Source organism: Melopsittacus undulatus, chromosome 3 (assembly GCF_012275295.1).
Source record: "Melopsittacus undulatus isolate bMelUnd1 chromosome 3, bMelUnd1.mat.Z, whole genome shotgun sequence".
Classification (NCBI taxonomy): Eukaryota; Metazoa; Chordata; class Aves; order Psittaciformes; family Psittaculidae; genus Melopsittacus; species Melopsittacus undulatus.
In genome coordinates, this window is record NC_047529.1 from 76,180,331 (window position 1) to 76,200,231 (window position 19,901).

Consider the following 19,901-nt stretch of genomic DNA (forward strand, 5'->3'; position numbering starts at 1 on the left):
CAGTTTTGCTGGGTTTTTTACCTTGTTCTTCCCCTCAAGGGCACGACTGCCTGTGGATACTCTGCTCAGATTACGACCGTTGACAGTCCACATTACTTTGTAGGATTCCACAAAACGCTCAATTACAGATTTAGAGTTCAACCCAAGGCTCTCTAACTGAGCAAGCAGGATCTGGATTAGGTGCAGAAGGAGAAAAAACAACAGCAACATTGTTCTTAAATGTGTTTTTGCTTTTTATCCTCAGTTTAAGTATTCCAGCCAGTACTATTCTTTATCACAGGACTGGCAAAACAGACTTGTATAAATGAGGCTCATGCCCTCTTTCTCATATTTGCCATGCAACAGACCATGTATGCAGTACATGTTTCCACAAAAGGCCCCCTGACAAACTCACCTCCAGTGCAATGAAGGACTGAACGGTATTAGTACGATCCAGGCAGTCCAAGCAATTAATTCGAAAAGTACCTGTCTGCAGACTTTGGTAACCAAACACAAGAGGAGGGAGGAAAAAAGGTATATTTTAAAATAATATCTAATAGTAAATTGATTGAACAAAATCATCAAATATTCAGCTTGAATATCCCACCCACATTTTGATGATGCACAATGTATTCTATTAAATTGTCTAATTATTTAACTACATCTGCAACATTGTATTAGCAAATCCATGCACTGGTAATTTTGCAGATTCCAAACAATGGAGATACAGCTAAGCAAATCATCTATTTAGTGCCATGACTACACTTTGTCTCAAAATCATATTTCAAGATCATCATTTACACTCATGGTCCAAACACAGCAAGAAACCAATTAGGTGGTGCCTTGCTATGCTGGGACAGAAGGGCAGGGACACTCACCGTGGACTTACATTCTCGCCCTTTGTGAAGGTTCCAAACTCTTCCCAATGCAACTTCAGCTGAGGCCTCAGCAAATTTTCCAGTTTCTCTGTTTTCCCACCTTTTGCAAACTTGTAGTCAAAGTTTATCATAGGAGTGTCCGCCGCATGTGAAGAAGCCCATAGCAGTTTCTATTTAGATAAAGGAGGAAACCAAATTCTGCTGAAGCCACACTGTAGGAATTGATACCAGTGTGCGTTTATCATTACTGAGCTTACTGTTTATCATGCTTTGAATACTGAGAAGTTTGTTGGGAATTTTGAAAGGCCAGACGTGAAAAAAGCAACTGAAGTCCCCCATTTGTTTTCTTTCCAAAACTAATCTGGATTGTTAGACTCCAATTTTTGGCAGAGAAACTCAAACTGTAACTGCAAAGTATATTTCAGAATTGTTGCTGTCTGCACCTTGGCTAGTGGTAGCCCTGCAGCAGTGAGCTGCTACCTCTGAGCGCAAGGTATACAGCTCTGGGCAACCTCAGGACCAGGACCCTGATGAGAAGGGTATCCAGAGCTGCTTAAAGTAGAAGAGCATAACAGTGCATGGGTGTACTGTTTTAACCATTCCTGAAGTGCAAACACATGGAAAAACATGGCCCTAAACTTAGGCAGAAGTTGCCTGGGAAGGAAGTAAGAAAAGAAATTTATATCCCAGGAAACGTACTATAAAATGTTTGTGGTAAACCACAAAAGTGAAAGAAGAGGCACAAATAGCCTCATTATTTCATCTCCAATTGCAATGACCTCACACACATTTCTGTAATCACCACGAATTTCATTATCTGTAATAGATACAACAATAAGACATCCTGCTCTCCATGACAAAGCCAGAGAAAACTGTTACATTAACTCTAACTAAGCATGTCTTTGTCTACTCCCTTTCTTCCTGCACATTCTCATCCCAAGAGATGGATTCTTTTCTCCACTTAGATTATGACACAAACTGAACAAAACAATTGTGATACTACATTAAAAGTGTACAGTTACAGCAGTTACACCAGTATAATTATATCAAGTAAGCCATTAAGCCTTCCCTGCAGAAACAAATTTAAAGGTGTTGCATGGTTTTGGAGGGAGATGCGCAAAATCTATTTCATTACACTGTTACAAAAGCCAAAACACTTGGTATCCACTTCTCTGTTGTTGACACCTCAACTTCCCATTACAGCTGTTGGCAGTAGTAACACACTTGAGGAGGACATTTACCCACTGCGTTGGTGTAGATCATTGTCAGAGTATTCCTAACTCTCAGCTACAGCACTGCTTTTACTGTAAACATAATTACATCTGTTATTGAGAATGATTATGGGAGGAACAGCATTACTGGGAACAGTACTGATTTTCAGTCTGGCAACAGCTGATGCTAAGTTGGTCATTTACAAATTTTCACTTGTTCCTGTTGTATAAATGAATGGTAGTGGTGATATTCTGATCAAGGGAACCCAGCAGCAGTAATTGCAAGAATATTTTGAACCAACCCTGATAAGAATTACTAAGACTTCAGCAAAAGCTGGAGGAAAAGGAAGGAATACAAGCAAAGGAAGATAGAGAAACAAAGAAATAAACCAATGACAGAAGAGGAGAAAAGCTTTTATTCCAAACCATTTCCTTATAAATTAGTTTACTTTTAATTCAAGCCCTTTAAAATCATTTAAGTAAAAATTAACTACAGTCTCTCCAAACATCCATTTACTAAAACACAAAGGTAAGACCAAGAGGTGGTTGTTTCAAATGGGTACAAAATTCCAAGTTCATGTGCTGCCAGCCTTAACTTTTTCAGCTCACAAAATGCTTTAATAATTTTTCTTTTTTTTTTTAAGCAGGGGTAAATTTTAAGATTTAAACAAAACTGGTATTTCGTTAAACTAAATGAACAAATGCAATGTATTTATTCTAGAGATGCCCTGTTTCTGACTTGACTTCTGGTTGTATGGTACTTGCCATGAACATGGTCTTAAAGGTCGTCGGAGTTTGATAAAATATCAGCATTAAATTCACAAGAAATGTCAGAATCGTATCCTCATAAGTTATTTGAGCATTCAGAAGTGATTCTCTCTTACCCTTTAATGTCAGTGTTTTTGCAAAATAAACTATAAAAACTATTTTAAAGCTAGGGAAAACAGGACATTATAAAGGCTTAGCTGTGTCATGCAGTAATTCAGGAAGAAGCTGAAAACAGAAGCTAGGACCAGACTTCAGTTCTGTAGCTTCCTCATTGCCTTGCAAGCCTTAGTCACAAATACTCTCTTTGGCCATATTCTGTACAGATGAAGACTTTCACTTTGTCAGTTTCCACTTGGAAAGCTGAGAGTCCTTCCCAGCTCTTTTTGGAGGAGGAGGAAATGGTCATACAGAAAAACTGCCAAAACCCTCCAGCCACTCCTAGTCTCAAGTATATTATTCCAACAGAGAGGGAAACAAATCCCTCTATTTAACTACAATGTTCATTTTGCTTAGTTTCACACAGTAAACATTTGATCTCAGACTTATATAATTCTTTACCAATGATAAATACATAACACTTATTACAGGTGTGTAATTCAACCATTCTTCATATTATTCTTAGAGAGACATACTCCAAAGTACTGGATTTCTAAAGCAACAGGCGTTTCAGAGGCAGACTTCCATCAATCTCCCACCAGATTTAGACACCTATTTCACTGCTGCAGACCCCACTCTGTGACAATCTGTGTCTTCACATTAGTTTTAAAAATCTGGCCATGGTAATATTGCACTAAAACTCAGTGCAGCTTTAATTCTACAATGCCTGACATTCCTGCTTTCAGGTATTAGTTGTGCCTGCGAACATTTAGGGGCCAGGAAAACCTCTCTCCATGCATCACTGTCATGTGGTACTCAGGCAACTAATTCCCATCACAATCAGTGCAAGATAGCTATTTCCCATTAAAATCAGAGCAAGACAGCTGGTGTATGCTCTGTGAGCCAGGGTCAAGACCTGGCCCCCAAGCAGTTCCAGCAATTCCATCAGGCATCTGACTGCACAGGTACATACTATGACAAAGCTGACCACAATTCATTTTTGCAAATGAGAACTACTCTTAGGTGAATTAAGGCAATATTTTTTTAAAGCCTGATCAAAGAGAAAGTGCACAAACTTGTGAAGAAATAAGCATGAAGGCAGAGCTGGAAATTAAGCCATGAGACTATAAAGCACCACCCTCCCAGTATGTAATCTCTAATAAAGAGGTAACAGTTTCTTTAGATAAACTATTCATCACCTGCTGGGCCAGAAGGAAAACAGAAGAACATGGAGGCTCAGGGGAAATCAGCAGTTAAAAAAAATAAATATTGCTTTTACCTTAAAAGCTCTGTTGAGCACCTCCTCCCCTCCTCTGCTTCCCAACAGGTTAACGATCACTTGTTTTCCATACTGCTCTTTCAGAAGCATCATATGCCTACAGCAAAAGTAACCATAATTGGTACTAAACAAAACCATGTTATGTTGCCTACTACCTTTTTTAAAATACAGAGGTCAAGATCACTGGGTGCTCCATCCAGCAGAAAGTTTCAGCCACAGCAGCTACAGACATCTTCCTCAGTTTCCTTACAATGAGTTATTAAAGTACAAACAGTGAAAGGATGCAATTAATGGACACAGTATTCTGTACTGAACTTAAAGAAAGAGACATCTTATGAAACAGGCCCCAGATCTTTTATGTCACTGTTAGCTTTGTCCTTTGTATGCTCCCACCTCTTGGCTGTCAGCCTGGGAACTACATAGGAAAGACAGCAAGAGAAAAAAAAAACATATTACACTTAGACAGGAATTGCCCAGCATCTTGCAGGGCTGAGCTTACAAAGTGGTAACAGCAGCAATGGGGCCAAGGACTCCAGTGCCAAAGCCAGAGCGGCACAAACACACATGCCATAGATGACAAGGTTCAAACATCTCTAAGCTACTGCAACATTAAGACATTCACTCTCAGCTTAATTAAATTAAGCAGGAAGGTTAGTAATCATAAGCACTGCTGCACTGGATCAGACCAAAGGTCCTTTCAGCCAAGTGGCCTGACCCAGATTCTTCAGGAAAAATAAAATAGGACAAGTATAACATGGGTGGGTTTTTTCGGCATCTATGCTGTCTCTCAAAACCTAGGGACTCTCAAGTCAAGAGCTTTTAGCCAGATGCAGAGGCATCCATTCTCCTCCCAATAATTTTTTTCAGTTGGCATGCATGTGCTACAGGAGTTGTGCCGGCTCATTAGAAAACAGTTGATTTTTAAAGCCATCTTCCATCATGTACTACCACCACTTTGGTAGTACTTAAAAGGAAGCTGGGTAGGAATAGACAAGAAAAATAAAGTCTCACATAAATTAAAAACTCTTAAACATTGCAAAGTGACATGCAATGGCAAAGTGTTGGGAAAATAGCAAGCACACATCTTCTGGCATGCACCATTAAATCCTATATCCAGAAACAAGCCCCAAGGAAAACCATGGAAGGGGATAAACAAAAGAAAATGTTATCATCATGGCCTTTAAGAAACGTGGCTATACTTTCTGATGCTATTTATGTTCCCAATTCTGCTACCAGTTCTCTGTATGCCAACTCTTCCCATTCGTTTGTACCTCTCTGATCCCAGCACCAAAATCCTACTTTGACAATATTGCTTCCATACAACAGCTGGAGATTAGATCACCTGCCTAAGTACTGCCAGCAGAGCTGCCTGAGGGTTTCCCAGGGAGAGGGGACACAAAAGATCCACTAACAACATTACCATTCACTTCCCATAGTGTCTTCTCAACATATTACGCTATCAGATGGTTACATTTAATAGGCTACATCCAAACTAACATTCTCAGAAAGGCTGTATCAGGTTGTTAAGTTTCAGGGTCTTTTTACTTATAAGCAGTTGCTTATTCTTTGCCTATTTTCAAAAGACTCTCTTTTGCAGATCTGTAAGCAGAGACATCCATAACCTGATCAAAGCAAAGGCTTTACTGTGCACAATGGAAAGAAGGAACAGTACAATCAAACTCACGTTCATGTTTCTTACAAGAAAGCTACTCTAAGTACCCTGCTGAGGTACTCTCAATCTCTTGGGCAGTACAAGAGGATGCTAAATAAGTTCTTGTTTTCTTCTTATATAAACTCTCTCTGCTGTGGAATGCAAAACTCTAAGATGGAGCTTCAAGGACACTGGCAGGGCCAGTTACCATGGCACCAGATGACCACAAGACCATGACTCTCAAAGGCATATGAATTCAGTTGGATTTAAGAACCTTAAAAAGCTTGGAGAATGTAAGCTAAGACCCTTTGGAGAAGGGACTGCTAATGGTGCATAGTCCCTTTAGGCTCTAATCCCTGTTTGGGTTCTTCAGTGCTGCAAAACTTAACAGTCAAAAACATCATGTTTGCTAACAGTTGTAGTAAATGAAATCAGGGAATTAAGAGGCCTTACCCAAAATCAACATAAACTCTAATTTGCCAAAACCAAGCCAAACCAGAAACTAATCACGTGACCTGGCACTTACGTATTGAAAACTTTCAAGCATGACCAGCAGGTCAAAGGAGGTGATCCTGCCCCTCTACTCTCCTCTTGTGAGACCTCACTTAGAGTACTGTGTGCAGTTCTGGTGTCCTCAATATAAAAAGGACATGGAACTGTTGGAACAAGTCCAGAGGAGGGCCACGAGGATGATCAGGGGACTGGAGCACCTCCTGTATGAAGACAGGCTGAGAAAGTTGGGGCTGTTCAGCCTGGAGAAGAAAAGGCTGCATGGAGACCTCATAGCAGCCTTCCAGTATCTGAAGGGGGGGTACAGGGATGGTGGTGAGGGACTCTTCATTAGGGACTGTAGTGATAGGACAAGGGGTAATGGGTTGAAACTTAAACAGCAGAGGTTTAGACTGGATATAAGGAAGAAATTCTTTCCTGTTAGGGTGGTGAGGTACTGGAATGGGTTGCCCAGGGAAGTTGTGAATGCTCCATCCCTGGCAGTGTTCAAGGCCAGGTTGGATGAAGCCTTGGGTGATATGGTTTAGTGTGAGGTGTCCCTGCCCATGGCAGGGAGGTTGGAACTAGATGATCTTAAGGTCCTTTCCAACCCTAACTATTCTATGATTCTATCAGCCTGAATTCTTCATGTCTTTTTCAGTCAATGTTCCCACTGATATCCATGGGATTTTGCCCTTAAATGACAGCACTTCAAAGACATTCAAAGGAATCAAGCTAATGCATGGCTTTTTTTACAGTTTCCAGCTGACAAGCAGAGTCTTCACAGTTTAGAAAGTTTTACAAGCCACTCTTTGGCTAAAGTAGAAAAGCATCAGCACGATAGCATCACAGAGTACTGATTATAGAATAAGATACTTATTTCTGTATAGCAATGGGAAGAAAAACAGTCTGTAATTGAATGGAAGCAGTGTTTACTTTTTAATTACCTGGGTTACAGTGGTAAAGAACACATGTTCTGTGTACTTTAAATGCAAATTCACATTTGTTGGCTCACAAAGGGTTACAAGGACCCTCTTTTTGCACATTACTTGGTATTTCTTAGCTTTTACAGAATCAAGCCAGGAGACCAAATTAATTCAATTACCATTGAAAACAGGAAAGTGCACAAAAAAAAGAGTGAATAAATGAAGTAAACCCATTTAATAATCCACAACACCTGGGAGACTGGCTGCATGCTTTGCACCTCTCAGGATTTGCTATGAAGGCATAAAGTGGAATCTTGGTTAAATGCCAGGCTGCTGTGTTATGGCCAAAGTGGAATGAAGCTTACCTGTCAAAGGCAGGAGCATTAGCTTCTAGACCTCTGTTAAGCCTTAGATGATGGGAACCCACCTAAAAGAAAATATTGGAAGAAAAAAAAAAGAGAAAAATAACTTCTTAAGCTGCTAGAGTCCTAAATCACTAGATGTCTCCCTTATTCCTTCAGAGAAAAACATCTCTTTAACAGCACCAGACACCTACTGCTGACTCGACACACCCACACACATAATATCCTTAACACAAAAATCCACAGCTTTTATTAGACAACAACTTTTTCAACTAGAAGTGAAAACATGATTATCATTAAGCAAAGGAATAACTACACATCTTTTTATGGCCAAACAAACCACATCCCTCCACCAGCTTCCTCTAGCAAATATCCCACACCACCTCAAACGAATATGCTGGGTGCCCAGCATTCTTTCTGCCCTTCCCTCATCAGAAAAGGCTGCAGTTATGCCAGTTTCATGGGCTGAGTGTCCCAAGTTCTTCCATCTTTCATTATTTACACAAACTAAAAAAAGCATCAGAACAGTCATTTCAAAATAGGAAGGAAGAAATCCTGTATCATCAGTCTATTAGGACTTTTAATATATATGTCAACAACAGGAGCCCTAAACTCCTTTTGAATTACAGCTATTGTTATTACAGTATGCAGAGAGCTTCTTTCGTCTCCAAAAACTACACTGCTAATTATTTATAGGATCATGCATTGTTTCCTGTACTTCATCATCTTCCTTTGTTTTTCATGAGGTTAGTTTCTGCAATTCTTTCTAACATCAGTGCCAGCACATTCACATCCAAGGCATAAGAGTTATGAGTATACACCAACATAAATGAAACCTGCATATCTAATCCAGATTAGCCAAAAAAGCAGACTGTGCCCCTACTAAAAAGTTGAAAAATCAGTTTAACTAGAGATGCTACCCACTAGCCAAAAATACTTCAGAAAAAGCTCTTTGGCTTCATAACATATGGAACAACAGTGCTGGATACAGCTACATCATGGGCAGGGCATGTGCATGACCATATGGGCAGACCTGCTTTATAAAAAGAAGCAAGTGTGGCACTGGATGGTGCTAACAGACAACACCACAGACCTTTTAGTCACCTTTCTTTTGCCCTAAATCTAGTAGCTCTGAATAATGCCTAGGTGCTAGATTTAATGATAGGAAAGTATCAATCTTTAAAGTATCTAAAAAAACAGTTATTTTATGCATTCTCCCTACTAATGTATATGTAAATAAGAGCATACTCATTCCAATTGCTTATCCCTCTGTTAAGAAAATGCAAAGAGTGCTAGGATGATTCTTATTTGATCTTGTAACTATATCAAATATAAGTCACAGATGAAATGTAAGCTGCTAGGCTTGATGAATTTCCTAACAAAACCCTACATCTTTGCCTTGCAGAAGATCAGATTAGATCATCATCACCCTTCTGACTGATATCCAGCAAACACACCATCCAAACATTATATTTTGTTTCAAGGTAATGTACTACTAGAGAGTTCTTGGTATTCCTAGATACTCCAAATTTTACTGGGGAGATCAGTATCATCAAGCCGACAGAGCATTTTAGAAGGAAAGGTTATTCCAAATCAAACTGAAAATGTTATAAAGATACTGCTGTAAGTTTCATCTTAGGACATCAGGACACAGTCTCTTACAAATAGCTCCCTGTAGAAGCACACAAACACATGAAAATATTAAACTTAACTATAGCCATTTGCCTGATATAGTTCTGTTTATCTGAACATGCAGAATTTCCTACAATGTAAACCTAAAATGACAGAGCTCAGCATTTTCACTGAATGAGATTTGCAGCTCTTTATAAAAAACTCCAATTAAATTCTACTGAAGTTCTGAATTATAAGTAGCAAGAGAGATAAGTAAGGTAGACTTTTTGACTGTACATTTACCTGAAGCCTCAGTTGCTCCCAAAACAGTGGAACAGAACCTCTGATCTGCACAAAGGAAGAGACGTCATCATCCAAGTAAATTGTCTGCAATAAAGGGAAGGAGTTCTGCAGTTAGATCTATCAGTCTGTGACCCCTTCTTAAGGTGACAGATTACGACACTGAACTCAAACGGTAAAAGAAGTAAACCGTGTATCTCGCTGTATCCACTTACTGCTCAGCCACTTTTCCATAGTCTCACAGGCAGTGGAACAAAGCACAACATATTTGCTTTCATGTCATCGCACAGAATCAATTCATTACTCACCAGAAATAACAAAAAATTTAGAACACTAACACTGCAAAGAAGAAAGGAATCTTTCATCCACAATGAAGATAGATTTGGTCTGCTAGTGGAGACGCTCAGGAAGACCAACCATATACTCTCACTATGTCTCTCTCAAAACTTAACTGTGCAAAATGTCATTGCTCCTTGTGACCGATGATTGGTAATGCCAGGTGTGGGATAAGCTTATCTCTTGCTTTATTTACTATTTCTTATTGCGCTGCATGTTGTGCCTTGTCAGTGTCCAAATAAGCCAGCAGCTTTGCCACTCCCATTCTGAGATACAGTGAACAGCATGTGATCTACTTCTTTTCCAGGAGGCTTAACAGTGACAGGCTCCAAATTCCCTATTTCCTTCCCTAACTAGACCTCAAACTTTCCCTTAATATGTGTTCTTAGGATCACTGTTAACAAGCTGATTTTGAATCAAATTTGTGCTACATACAAAGGCTGACTAACCCCTTTGCCTTATCCCTCCACCAGCCCCCAAACAAATGCTACATTATATGTTAGCTTAGCACAAAAGATACTATCTTCAGACCCAGTATGACCACAGAGCAACTGTGCAAAGCCTGGCTCACTCCCCTGACCTATACTTAGTAATGGAATCCTGGCTGTTTTCCACAGAGGATATATGATACACATGATACACATCTCTGTTATCTCATGCATGACAATGAGTCTTCTGCAGCCTTGTGGAGGAATGGTATCCAGGTCATCCAGGTAGTTGCTTCTCTAAGCACATTGTATCATTTAGCACAACTGCTGCCAGCCAGCTAGTAGCTCCCAAAATAGAAAAGAAGGTGAAAATAGGTTATTCTACAGCTTGAATGTGGTTTGTGCTTTTAGGTTTGCCACTAGAAGTGCAGCCTGGGTGGCTCAGGGGAAGTGCCTTAATTTATGTTGACTTCTCATATTTATATAATCACTACCAGTGTATACTTCTTAGAGGTACACATGTGAAAAGTAGTACATAGCTACACCAGAGAGGTGGGTATTTAAATAGTCTGTCACCAGTTTTATCTAACTAATCTTTACAATGCTTTTGCAAAGCATTTACAACTATCCCCATTTCACCAAGAAGATTTAAGAGGCTTTGTCAGGGGCACTGTGTCAGTGTTAGAATGATGGCTGCCCCAGATGTAGTGCAAAACTGTATGTTTTTATGGTTTTGGCCTCACACTAATGAATTAGAAAACCTTCTCTGTCACATTGCATGCTTGCACAACCCCCTTGCAAGTGAGGGAGTTGCTCGGAGAAGCTTTCTTGCAAGGCCTGCCCCACTTTGAGTAACGCGGCTGTAAAAAATGCTCTCCCAGTAGCTGATGGTACCTGAGTGCAGGAGCTAATAACCATGGGAACACACTGATGCATCTGTTTGCAGTTCTGTGCTCAGAAGCATCTGTCCTGCAGTTGGACTATAGGAGGAGTGAGCAGGCCCACCTTCTTTCTCTTTATCACATACTCTCTGGGACAGGTTGTACCAAATGAGTCAGTGACTTCCAAACACTGAATCACTTTTTCATTCACAGTCATGGAACCAGAGGAGCTAATTCTAAGGTAAAGCAAATTTTTGTAGCTCCACTGACAGCCTAGCATTATCCTGACTCATACTAAACGAGGATCAGGTTCTGAATTTATGCAAAAAAAAGAGTCAGGACTGGCTCACTTCAAAATGTGACAATAATCATCACCTCAGAGATGAATGAGTGGAACTGAAACATCTAATGATGACAAATACAGAAAAGCTTTTTATGAAGCACAATTTGGCCACTCAGGCAGCTTGCCACAGAGGTTCAGCTTTCTTTACAATCTTCTAAGCATTGTTGTTTCCATAACTAACTGAAAAATCCACAGCTCAAGTATCTCTCTTTGGCCAGCTCTTTCAGAAGTCCCAGCTGCAAATTCTCCACACCCACTGATTAAAACATAGTAATAATAATTTTAATTTTAATACTTGCAGTTTATCTTGCTGAACTACAGTTTAAATGGAAAGTATTTCATCAGTTACAGACTATGAATATATATATAGTCATAGAATAGTTATGGTTGGAGAGGACCTTAAGATCATCTAATTCCAACCTCCCTGCCATAGGCAGGGACACCTCACACTAAAGCATGCCACCCAAGGCTTCATCCAGCCTGGCCTGGCTGCCAGGGTTGAACACTGCCAGGGATGGAGCATTCACAACTTCCCTGGGCAACCCATTCCAGTACCTCACCACCCTAACAGGAAAGAATTTCTTCCTTATATCCAGTCTAAACCTCTGCTGTTTAAGTTTCAACCCATTACCCCTTGTCCTATCACTACAGTCCCTAATGAAGAGTCCCTCACCACCATCCCTGTAGGCCCCCTTCAGATACTGGAAGGCTGCTATGAGGTCTCCATGCAGCCTTCTCTTCTCCAGGCTCAACAGCCACAGCTTTCTCAGCCTGTCTTCATACAGGAGGTGCTCCAGTCCCCTGATCATCCTCGTGGCCCTCCTCTGGACTTGTTCCAACAGTTCCATGTCCTTTTTATGTTTAGGACACCAGAACTGAACGCAATACTCCAAGTGAGGTCTCATGAGAGCAGAGCAGAGGGACAGGATCACCTCCTTTGACCTGCTGGTCACGCTTCTTTTCATGCAGCCCAGAATACGGTTGGCTTTCTGGGCTGTGAGCACACACTGAAGCCAGCTCGTGTTCATTTTCTCATTGACCAACACCCCCAAGTCCTTCTCTGCAGGGCTGCCCTGAATCTCTTCTCTGCCCAACCCGTAGCTGTGCCTGGGATTGCTCCGACCCAGGTGTAGGACCTTGCACTTGTCATGATTAAACTTCATGAGGTTGGCATCAGCCCACCTCACAAGTGTGTCAAGGTCCCTCTGGATGGCATTCCTTCCCTCCAGCGTATCAACCAAACCACACAGCTTGGTGTCATCGGCAAACTTGCTAAGGGCACACTCAATCCCACTGCCTTCTTTATGCCAAATACAAAAGAAAAATACTGATCAAACATTTCTGCCTTTCTGCATTAACAGATGCTCATGTTTACACTTATTAGTGATTCAACATCATAAGAGTTATTAGCAGATACTTGTTACTACTATCACTCATATTTTCTGTTCATTGGTTTTTACCCATTACCTCTTCTAACTGTTTTCAGCTCTATTAAGCTGTCCATTTGGAGAACTTTAAAAAAACAATAAAAAAGTTCAAACTGCTTGGGAATCATTCCTGTGATCTAAACAGGATGCCCGCACCCTGATGTGATGAGCTGGGGGGTCCTCTGCCAGGATGTGGTCTAGTACAGAACTCTCTTATGATGATAGGGCATTTTAAAGAAACTGACATTTTTATGCACTTTGCCATGTAGTCTTTAGAAATTCAGATGAGGTTTCTGAACTGGGAGCATGGCCTCTCCAGAATCATTCACTAGGAAGTGCTTGGCATTAGCACATTTTTTTTAACTTTCATTTACAGGGCTCATCATCCTGTTCTCTGGAGCAACCCTGTGCTCTTTCACAATCCTCTCACCTCATTCTTGTGATGCAGATGAGTCCAAAATAATTTTCTTCCAAGCTGCACAGAGTTGGGAAAAGACCTAGTGTTTTTAATGAGTGGGAGACTTATTAAAATTACTTTTCTGTCAGTCATTCCTTTCTTAAATGAACTGTACCTATTAAGCATTACAACTATGCAAATCTTCCCTGAATTTCAGCAATACCTACTGTCCTTCATTCACCACTCCAAGGAACACAACCCCTGATCTCGACATTGCCTTCCATTGTATATGCTCCTTGACCTTACACATAATAGCAACAACTTTCCTACTAGCAGACTTGTTAAATAAGCAGGTTGAAAGACTAAGACTTTCCAGTTCAAGAACAGACATAAAGTGAACATGCATGTACAGTATAAGAAACCTTATCCATTAAAATCGTAAATAAGCACTGATAATGCATCTATGTTAAAATTACAGTCATAAATAAAAGATTCCAACTTTGACGCTTATTCAATTCCAGCATTTATGCATGGATAAGCACCGAATTTCTTTTCTCATATTCCTCCAAGCCTTGATCATCTTTCACTCCCAATGTTGTTTTTTCTACAAGCAGATATCTATCCCACTTTTTTGTTGTTCTAGTTTTGATTTTATTACCCTATCCTCTATCAGTTCCTTTCCCTTATTCTAAGTCACAACACAGAAGATGAACAGTTCCTTATATTCTGTTTCCAGAATTTTCCTGTCCTCCATTTTCCTTAACTCATGGACAAGAAATACATCCAAGAACATCAGACTGGTTTTTCTCTAAACATTCAACAACAATCACATTATGTTTTAGACAATGCTTTCTCATTATAGTTCATACAGACTGCTAAGTCTCTGTCTTTTGGCTTCATAATACTATTGTGGAATCTCATCTTTGTCTTAGATCAAAAATGACAGCAAGTTGTTGCCTACTTGCCCCAAGGAGAAGGTTCATTCCTATCAAATACTCAAAACACTTGACAACTACTTCATTGATCTCAAAGGGTCTAGCTCATAGAACAATCCAATCCAGTTAGCTGGTTGGATTTTCAGACACATTTCCTGCAGATTTTCCCACTTGACAACATAGTAGTGACTGGATACTTAACCCAAGTGGAGGAACTCTTTGCGTTGACAATAGATTGCGTGTCCTCTGACCTCTAGTGTTAGAATTTGCCATGTTAGACTCTTTTTGTGGTCCCTTCCTCTGACTCCAGGATCAAGTATGATAGTTCTGACAGTTCAAAAGGATGTTTCTCAATCCTTCTTTTCTGTTGCATGTGGTCAGACCTTGCCCCTGTGATCCAATAAGCTTCCTGCACCAGTACTGCTAGTAAGCTTCTGAACAAGAAGCAAACTGATACTGCTTCTAAGCAAGAAGTAAACATCCACATCAAACAGCTGGTGTTCTAATCCCAGCACGCTATGCCCATTCATCACTTGGAATAATTTATTCACTAATCTCCATCACTCAGCTTCATCAGAAATAAAAAACTATCCAGTCACAACTTCAAAAAGCAAAATTCATTACAGACTCGAGGGACACACAGAGAAACAGTCCATCCATGATAAAACAGATACTCACAAGGCTTGTTCTGTGATTCCCAGCTCTGCCACACAACCCACAAAGAGCATGGATAACAGATGGCCTAAACATATCTCTCCATGAGTCCCTTTAGCCCAGACCACAGGATCCAAGAATATATTTGCCAAAATAATCCTCTTTGCCCCGCCTGGGGCCATACTAAAACTTGATCCAGAAAATAAATTAACGACATGATTGCATCCAATCCTCTCCTGGAGAGCTATCCAGCATAGTCTAGGAGTTATTGTGAAACAGGGATCATTTTTCTTAATCAACGCCTGACATTTTTTTCTTAAACTGGAAGAAAGGGAATGTTAATCCAAATTCCAGGCATTTCCTTTTAATACCTTGCCAAGGTTTCCATTTTCTTTCTCAAACAGTTCCATGAAGGAGAAGACAACTGAAACCACTCATTTATCTTTAGTAAATTACAGGTGTTCGCCATAAGTCACATTGTAAGATGTGAAGAGTTTAGTCTAACTCTTCAGAGGATAATTCGGAGAGGACCTGAAATGTAAATAGTGACAGGCACACAAACTAAATGAAGAAAGCATGCTTGTTTCTCAATGCTATCAGCAGAAAAGAATTAAAAGAATGTGATACAGTCTCAACTTTAAGGGATTACTAGAGAGAAAGGAAAGGTGAAGAGAAACATAAGCTATTACTGGGAAACAGAAGGATTTTAAAACTACTTGAGGATTACCTGCAATACTGCAAGTAGAGAGGGCTACCATCCCATTACAAAATACTGGTAGCAAATCTAGAAGTACATGTTAGAGGGATTTTAAAAAAATAAAATCCCTTTTTCTTTCATATTTTATTTTTCCTTAAGTGTTTCCACCTTTTTTCTTCCTCCTTTTTTCTTTGTAAAGATGCAACCAAATGATCAAACACCTGAAAGATCCTCTAGTAGGTTTTTTTCTTTCTTTTTTTTTGGAAAAACAAAAGTAAAGCAAGATATTTAACTGTCTCCTCCCCTTCTTCTCAAACACTGTGAGTCACAGCAGTTAAGTGAGCCCACAAAAAATGACTCACTGCAGAGCTAAAATGCCACAACGCTAACTCAGTGGGAGACAAAAGCATACCATCTATGCATAAGAGAGTTGCCTGAAGATAAGATTGTTTCTCCCTTTCCTAAGAACAGAGAAACATTAGAAGTAATTCCTACGAAAGAAATAGAAGTCCTGGCTTTTCAGAATCCTCACATCTATTTATCCATGAAAGTGCACAGCCAGCATGCCATTGTACTGTACAGGCTGCAGCAAATGAAAACACAATGTTATTCAGCCAAGATATTACTTCATAAGCAATTAGTCAGTAGTCTACTATGAAAGTAGGAGAGAGTTTATTTTAGGACTCTTCCTTGGTAAGTGGATGGCAGCTTAAACTGGATCTCAGGCATCCCAGTGGTTAGCCCAACATTGCTTCCTTAGGACATGCAGCTTGGTAAAACTAGTGTTTATCACCATTAGCAACAGTAACCTTCTTTTCTCCTTTAAAAACAAAAAATAAAAGCACACAATCCTTTAAAAATGCAAACCCTTGTTAAAATTTTGAACCTACTAGAGCCTTTCACCCTATAACCATTTCACTCTCGTGCTTTTGCTTACCCAGTTGCAAAACACTCAAAAACCTTCAGTCCTCCCACTTCACAGCAGCCCCTGGCCAAACATGAACAAAGCACAGCAGTTCTATAAAAGCCTGATCCAACCCCAGCTAAGGGAGGCATTAGCAACTAAGTATTGCTTTGCCGCTCACCAGGAGCCAATCCTCTGGTTTTCTGCTGGGATGCAAAAGGCTGCCTTATTCTTCATGCTAATCATTCACAACATACTGTACTTCAGGAACATAATTAAATAGAAGGAGTTACTTCTGACCCAACTAGTAAGCAGCATACCAGAAATATTTCTCATAATTAGACAACTGCTAAGTGCAGTGCAGCAAATGTGACACTGATCTGAAAGAAAGCTGACAACCCTTTCTAACATTTTATTTTCTCTGCATTTCAGCAAGAGAACATTCTTCAAATCAGTGGTGCAAATGTACTTTGCGCTAATGCTCAAGAGAAGGCACTCAACTAAAATAGCAGACTGTACCATGTTATTACTTTAAATGGCGTATGTCCCTTCTTCTGTTCCCAGATTTCAGGGGAAATTCCACTTTTTGTTGGGCAGATCTACATCTGCTCTCCCAGTGCACTGACAGACTTTCTAGAAAGATATAGATGCTGCTGAACTTGCCTCGAAGTTGCTTTGGACAGAGGCACAAAAGAGAATTACTAGCAGAGAATTCAGAGGCTGACATTAGACTCAAGCACAGCAGGGGAAGAGTCTGGCATCCAATCAGCAGAATTTCTGGAAGCCTGAACGCTAAGTGGAAGGCTGCCAGGCCAGCCAACTGAAAATGCAGGGAAACCACGAAAAGGAAGGACACGAGCAAAGAGCCACCCACAATCCCAATGAGAACTCTGACCACTGTGCAAGAAATTCACATGTGCATGCTTTGAGCATGTCTTGGGGATCAAACCTCACTAGCAGACTGGGGAATACCAATCTGCAATTCCTCCTCCTGCATTCTGCTGAGCAATGCTGTATTGTGTCAAGTGTAAGGTGTCCTCAGACAGAACTGGGTGAAGAGGTTAAAGCTGCACCAGCAAGGCAACATCTTAAGAGGAAATTTTGAAAGCACCCAAATATTGCTAAATTTTGGACAAACAGGAGACTGAAGGCATGCCTGCTGCAAGCAGTAGGGTAACGGATAGCACTCACTGTAAGCTGCTACACTTACACAATGCCATGAGGAAACGCTAGTGCTGAAGTACAGACCCTTTTGAGAGGAGTATGCCACCCTCAGCAGTCAGGCACAGTCCTACAATGACACAGCTATAACTCTCCTGGAACAAGTAATGACACAGGGAGCTTAAGTATCTCTGTGCTACACTCTCTTGTGTTATGTAAAGATGTCTCACCAGCTTCCCCTTATGAGTATCACATAAGCAATCTATTTTCATTGTATGTGCACCTGTGTGTATATGACACATACATCACATATAAAAACAATCTACACTACATACAGTTTTGTAGATCTGCCCAGAAGACAGTGAAAACAATGTAATTTTAGGAACACATCCTTGTCCATTTTTGAAAACTACTACCAACCATTTATCCATTTTTCTTATAGAGATACCCTTTTCTGTATGATGATTATGACTGCAAGTAATTACTTCTTCTAGGCAAAAAGGAAAAAGTGATTATACTTGAATAAGAAAGCGTTCATTTCAGCTGGCACTGAAGATCTCAGATTCTCCAGGGTCCACTGCTTTTTGTTCACTTTCAAGGTAGTAAGCTAAACCATGTGTAATAAAACTAACTGACTGTTATGCTGTTAGGCTGTGCCAATCAAGGCAGCCTGCTGAATGCATTTCACTCATATATTTTGTCTCAACATCAACTGGAAATAAAATTTTTATCATTTATGTATAACTGTGTCATACCACTTCTCACTGGAGAGAATCTCCCACAAAGCAAACGAGAATATAAAGCAAAGTCTCTTCCAAAATGAGTTGTACTGGAATTTGCTTAACTGAGAAAATGGTGTGTTTTCTTCATTTACTTTACTAACTGAAGGTGATTTGACTCCCAGTGAACACAGTTCCTTTGCTGTGCAACTTCCTCTTGACTAGAATAATATATTTGAGCGCTAAGAGTTCTTCACCACAGCACATCATGCACTACCTACATTCTATAAATGTTGTCCTCACTGGTCTGGTTAAATCCTGTGAGACAGGAAGTTAATAATCATCCTTATTTTATAGCTGAAAAAAATACTGTACAAAGAAGTGACGGCTTCAATCCAGTAAGGCAGAGTTGAAGGATGAATATTTATGATCACAAGATTTTGTATGATTCTCAGTGACTTTGTTAGAGCCAAAAGCAAATCCCAAGCTCTAGTGTTTGCTGAAAATCACCCCCAGCACTCTAACCAAATTCTTTTACATTAGTGTAGATACAGTTATGCCATTGTAGTGCAAGAGACTTTCAACAGCTAATCCAGCAAACCTGACTGAATGACCTAACAGTGATATTTAAAATGAACAAAACAGAAATGAAGTGTAGAGACCATGACTTTATAGAAAATCTTTCAAACTAGCTCTTCTCCAATATTCTATAGCATGGAAAACACAATGGATTTTAGAAAAATGCACTTTAAAATGTATGCAGAATGTATAAAAGTGTGACACTGGTTATGGAACAGATTTGAAAACATTCTTTTGTTTAATACATGAGTGTCATGGCTGATAACTAATAAGTTCCATAAGACTGAGAAACTCACAGTTACACATGTTGATTTCCCATGTACTAGCACACAGTGCTCTCTGAATTGTTTAAAACCCCATGTCTGTATTTCACTACAATATCAAAAGGCCTGACTTTCACATTCAGGAAAAAAACCATAAGAATTAGTGAAAACAGTGTGCATGGAAAAGTCAGAAGCCCAGAAAAAGAACAGATTGCAAAGAAATGCTGAATGGACAAGAACAAATAGATCTGCCATGCGACAACATTTTAAACATTCTTGGAAAAAACACTTGCTGAGCTCCTCTAATTCTTGTTGGAATTTCTGCCCTCTTAAACTTGAGTGGGATGAATTATTCAAAGCTAGTGAATACGTGCACTTACCTGCTCTGTCTCGACAAAGTTGGACACATGTCCGTCATCATTGACCCCTCGAAGATGAAACCGGACACCAGCTCGCTCACAGCTGATGCGAGAGATAAGGCAGGCTTTTGCCTTCTTGTGGGAAGCATAAACAGTGCGAATGTCCACTACCCCACACATCACTTTCAGTAACCAGTCAGAGCAGTTCACCTGGTAGTGTTTGAAGGGCACATGCAACAGCTGGTTCCTGAAAGGTTCAACAACATAC

The 19,901-nt window shown here is 40.0% G+C and overlaps 1 protein-coding gene across 1 annotated transcript in view; it reads right to left on the reverse strand.

Moving 5' to 3' along the window:
• The window catches only part of SYNJ2 (synaptojanin 2), a 67,845-nt gene that overhangs the window by 27,800 nt on the left and 20,144 nt on the right, over positions 1-19,901 (reverse strand). Inside the window, exons 4-10 of the mRNA XM_034060558.1 lie at positions 19,655-19,880; positions 9,554-9,637; positions 7,643-7,704; positions 4,212-4,308; positions 858-1,027; positions 395-476; positions 22-171 (exon numbers count right to left, since the gene is read on the reverse strand). Coding sequence (XP_033916449.1) covers positions 22-171; positions 395-476; positions 858-1,027; positions 4,212-4,308; positions 7,643-7,704; positions 9,554-9,637; positions 19,655-19,880 — 871 coding nt within the window. The remainder of the gene's footprint in view (positions 1-21; positions 172-394; positions 477-857; positions 1,028-4,211; positions 4,309-7,642; positions 7,705-9,553; positions 9,638-19,654; positions 19,881-19,901) is intronic.